We start from the raw sequence: 5,241 nt of genomic DNA, 5'->3' as shown, positions 1-5,241 counted from the left end.
TAACTATTACGTATACTTACTACTATACTATACTATACTATAATATATATATATATATATATATATATATATATATATATATATATATTTAATGTTATTATTTTATTACCCTATGAACTGTGTCTAATTAATAATTGTGCCATATGTTATAAATCACTCAGCAAGCATGTAGCTCATGTTAGTGTATTGTATGGTGCAACACATGAGCTGCTCACAAGCATACCTTAAGTATTTTTATCATTATTATTGTTCATTACCTTACCTAATCTAACCTTATCTTAAGTTTCTTATTTTTACATTTTAGTTACTTTATAACAATAAATAAAGAATATGCATGAAAACATGAAATATTGTACTTACGGTCTTGTTTTTTGCTGGCAGTTACCGATGAAAGTTAAGCCTAATTTTCTTTATACTGATGGTACAATAAATTTTTTTTTACTTAAATAGTGCCCCTAACAACACAAAATAATAACAGATGCAAAGCAACAGTGTCCTATAGCTATCATAACTTATCTGCCTTTCTAAATACCCCAACAGAACTTTAAATTAATTCTGTAAGCTTCTCGATCTGAACACCACAAGAGATACTTTCAAAGAGAAAAAGAAATAGATAATACACTGCACTGAAAAAAACATAATATGTCTTTTGATAGATTAAAGCTTTCCCTTTCTACTGGTTATAAATTATATAATATAAAATGCCAGAGAAAATATCATGGCAATTTGTGTAAGAGAGGATGTGATAGGTGGATATGGGAAGTGGGTTTGATTTTCTAATTTACATCTCTATAAACAAAGAAGATTTAAGACTCAAAATTAGATTTTGACTTGGTAATACCTATATCATAATGAGGAAGTTACATTAAATTTCATACTTCAGAGAAGGATGGTAAGTATATTAGAGAAGGAGAAGTCCTAGAAAACAAATGTAAATTCTCATACTAGGAGAGATTGAGGATATTTTAAAATATTTCCTTATAAAATTAATAACTTAAAACTTATATAATATTAAAATTTGCTTTATTAACTATGTTTTGATGCCAAGTTTATTCATAAACATTACTAATAAAGTAATGTAATTAAATTTTGAATGTAACTCTGTGAAAGGTCATGACAAGAGTGCTTTAACTTATCCATAGTGAGATAGTTAATAGAAATACTTTATTTGAAAATCTACTTTTTTGGATACAGCAGACTTACAATGTTTGCTAAAAGTTTGCCAAGTTTTCCAAATATACAGTCAAATTCAATTACAGTATGTATAATTTCACATTTCTAAGGTAGGTCAAACTGACCTACAAGGTGTTAAGGGATATTCACAATATTCCAAGTTCATAAATTGGACTTAATTTTGGTGTTTTAGAAACATTATTTAAAACACAAAAAATCTACTTTTAAAATTGTTAATTTCCCCATTTTAATATCTAAGCTATTTGGTACTAGTGCTAAAAATATTCCTTACTTGCAAACTTCTGATATTTCACTTTTTTTCATACAGCATTATAAAATTCAACATTCTCATTACGCATACACATTATTACTACGTAGAAGCATGGTTGTTGACTGAATCATGTATCTTTAAGCAAAGATAAATAACTTTCAAATGAAATTCTGAGCATATATTCATATACAGGGAACTATTAATTATTGGGAAATAAGTAAATATGTTAATTTTGGGAGATAGTTAATTTCAAAGCTTTCAAAACAAATGTTTAAATACTGGATCTCAAACAATACGAGCAAGATGAGTCAAGTCCTTTACAACTTCACACACTATTATAATCTTAAATAAAAAATAAATTAAAAGTAAACAGCTTTTAAAACTAGTAGCTTTATAAAAGTGTATAGCAGCTATCAATTCTGAAAATGGATTAAGAAATTAGAGAAACTTTAACACATATAATGAACAATTAACTTTACAAAATGTTTTATTACACATGATCTTTAAAAGGTTGCTTGTTGCATAATATAAATCTTACATTCATCCAATGGAGGTGGAACGTGTCCTTGAACCCAAGCTGTATGGTCATCTATTATATTTATTGTTATATTTGGATGCCAATGTGAGAGTATCTCTTCGGTGTTTTTCTCTGATTTCTGTGGAAACAATGCAACAATTGAATAATATACCTTATATTACATCTAAATGTTAATTTCAGCGTATGCATTAGTGACTCTATAACTTACCAAAGGCTAAGAAATCAAGTAAGTGATTGATGTTTTACACTAAACAGTCAAGTTTCCTAAAACCAAAATGCCCAAATATCCATATAAATGAAAAAAATAAGAAAAGATTGTTTTTGTTTTCTTCCAGAGTGAAATGACAACAAAATGCTCAATTATCTATTTTTAGAACATATAACTTACAGTACTGAAACACTTAAAAACAATAATGTATCAAAAGTCTCAAATATTGTCAAAGGAAATCATGTCAAAAAGAGATACTACATGTAATTTAAGATGTTGTGTATAATGTAGGTTCTAAGAAAGAAATCTTGGTATAAACTAGTCAAGAAAAGGTGATGATCTACAAGGAAAGTATAACAAATAATTATGTCTGTTTGTGTGCTATGCAGGAATATCATGCATATTCTTCCTTCTCATTTTAATGTATACTTTTTAAAAAATTGTGTTCATTCTAAGTCTATGCAATTTTTGCATAACATAGTCAAGAAAATTATGTTACCATGGGTAACTCCAATGTTTCCTGTTAAATAAGATTTGAATGTTTGTGTACTAGATCCGAAGTTAATTGGTTAATGAGAATACAAACTGAGGAAAGACAGTCTACTTAACTTATAAGTCTAGTAAAAGGCAACAGTTCAGCATTTATAAGCATGTACAAACACTGTTTTATGTCTTTGATTAATAGATTTTGTTTTCATTTTGTTTGTCACACATCATGTCCACTATTTATTTATAAGCTCAAATTCAGTTAGTTTCAGCTAAATTTAGTTTCACTTCGTAATACATCCTGCCGACCCTTCTATTATATAGTGCAGCATTTCTCAACTGATTTGATATCAGGAATGACTTGTTGCCTCCTAAGCTGCCATAGACCACTAAAATGAAAGTACAATAAAAAAACATTATGATTTACATATGAATATTCACTTAGTTTTTTGTTTGTTTTTGTGTACCGGTGGTTGAGTAACAATGATATACTGAACCTAACTAATTTTCTTTTAGGAAAACAGTTTCACTTGAAAATACCACACTTCCACTTGTTATTGTGTGCTAAAGTGGCCAAGAAAAGCAAAATAAAAGACAAGACTCAGAAAATGGAACATTGCAACAAAAATGATGGGACCATGCAAAAAATAAAATGGTGCCAACAAATCATAATATGCCAATACATGAAGGCTATGTCGGGGACAAGAAAGTGAAGGTTCTACGAGACACTGGGTGCAGTAGTGCAGCAGTGAGAACCAGTCTAGTATCCAATGTTCAGATGAGAAACAAGGTAGGTCTGTGTGTGCTGATTGATTGGACAGTGAGAAAGTTTCCCATAGCAAAAATAAAGGTGGATACTCCATATTATGTAGGAGACCTTGAGGCCACGTGTATGAAAGTACCACTATACGATATGGTGATAGGAAACATACCAGGCAGTAAAAATTTAGAGGAACAAGACAAAAGAAGACTGCAGTCATAAGAAGAGCTCAAAGGAAAAGGAGTAAACAAGATATAAAACCTCTTAAAGTCTCAAAGAGTGACAACTCATATGTAGGTTCACGGAAGCTGATAGAAGTGCAGAAGAAAGACACTTTACTGCAGAAACTTCAGGATAGTTCCAGAGAGGAAGTCAAGCATAAGACAAAAAGAGAAAACTTACAGAAAACAGTCAGAAAAACTTCCATAGTAACAAGACCAAGGGTTGACTTTTCAATGACAGACAGAAGGTTTTGGTTCTGCTACCTACATACAACAACAAACTTATCTGGAAGTGAAAAAGACCTTCCACAGTACAGGAAGTGGTCAACAGAATGCATTATAAAGTGAAAGTCAATGGAACAACCATGGTCTGCCATACCAATCTGTTGAAGAGGTACTTTGAGAGGGGAGAAGACCTAACAGATGCAGCTATTGAGGTATAGTTGGACATGGGAAGTGTGGCTGTCATAGAAGCAGAATCTGAAGACATTTACTTCATTATGGAAGATGAGGACCTAGTAGGCCTAAAAGCACTGAGTGGAGATGAGACATACAAGGATAGCAACATGAGTGAAGAACTGACTGGTAAGAAGAAGAAATAGGAACAAGATCTACTGTGCCAGTATACAGATAGATCAGGAAATACAGATCTCAGGCAACACAAGGTCAAGGTGAAAACAAAGGATCTCATTAAGGAGAAGCCCTACTGGAGACCCTATGCTAGAAGAGACAGACAAAGGAACAGTAAATGTTAGTGTAGAATAGATGGTAAGACTTAGTTAGTGAACTAAGATGTCTTTGTATATAGTGCAAAATTATTCTAAATATTTATGTTGAAGAGGGGTGTATTACATAATATAAAAGACTGTTTAGTGTAGATATTAATTAATTTATTTTGTGAGTTAATATTCCATGATTGCTTAGTTTTTTTATAATAACAGAGTTAAAAGCAGATGATTATTGAAAGTTGTGTTTATAATCCATTGGTGTTGAGACTATCATATTGTCGTTTACAATTCACTGACGTCAATAATAGAGATTTCTGGAAGGCAGGCAGACGATTAAGTGATAAACATATAAATTGTGTGAGATGAGCGGAAGCAGCAGACAGTCAATAGCAGAAAAAAGTCACAGCCAGGGAAAAGTTTGATGTGAAGTTAACTGCTGTAGAAGTGATAGGCCTAATGTTTAATATGTTAGAGTAAAACTAACAGTAGAAAAAAAGATAAGAATAATAATTTTTTCTAACAAAGCTTGGTTCTAAAGCAATTGAATCAGCCTGAGTGCACTTTGACAAAAGGAACAGAGGATATTTTGAAGGAAGAAGACTAAACAATTACTGGAAGAGCAGTATACGACTGCAGTAACTCGTGCCACAACTGTAAGTGAATTATACACAGAATACTAGTGTGATAGAAATAGGGAAAGGTAGTTTGGCTTGTCAACTGAAATTTTAAAGTAACTGAATAGGCTTAAGTTGACTTTTGATAAGAAGTGAACCATATAGTGTTTATGATATCCCTATGATCTCTATAGTGTAAAGAATTTGTTGTACATACGTTAAAGTAGTTCCGAATATATATA

General features: G+C 31.2%; 1 protein-coding gene across 1 annotated transcript in view; it reads right to left on the bottom strand.

The window, feature by feature from the left end:
- Positions 1-5,241, bottom strand: part of LOC106467398 (cleft lip and palate transmembrane protein 1 homolog) — an 85,118-nt gene that overhangs the window by 38,410 nt on the left and 41,467 nt on the right. Inside the window, exon 6 of the mRNA XM_013927748.2 lies at positions 1,983-2,100. Within this exon, the coding sequence (XP_013783202.1) occupies positions 1,983-2,100 (118 nt within the window). The remainder of the gene's footprint in view (positions 1-1,982; positions 2,101-5,241) is intronic.

This window comes from Limulus polyphemus, unplaced genomic scaffold, assembly GCF_000517525.1.
Source record: "Limulus polyphemus unplaced genomic scaffold, Limulus_polyphemus-2.1.2 Scaffold2599, whole genome shotgun sequence".
NCBI lineage: Eukaryota > Metazoa > Arthropoda > Merostomata > Xiphosura > Limulidae > Limulus > Limulus polyphemus.
The sequence above is the reverse complement of the archived record's forward strand: the minus strand, read 5'-3'. Positions and strand labels throughout refer to the sequence as shown.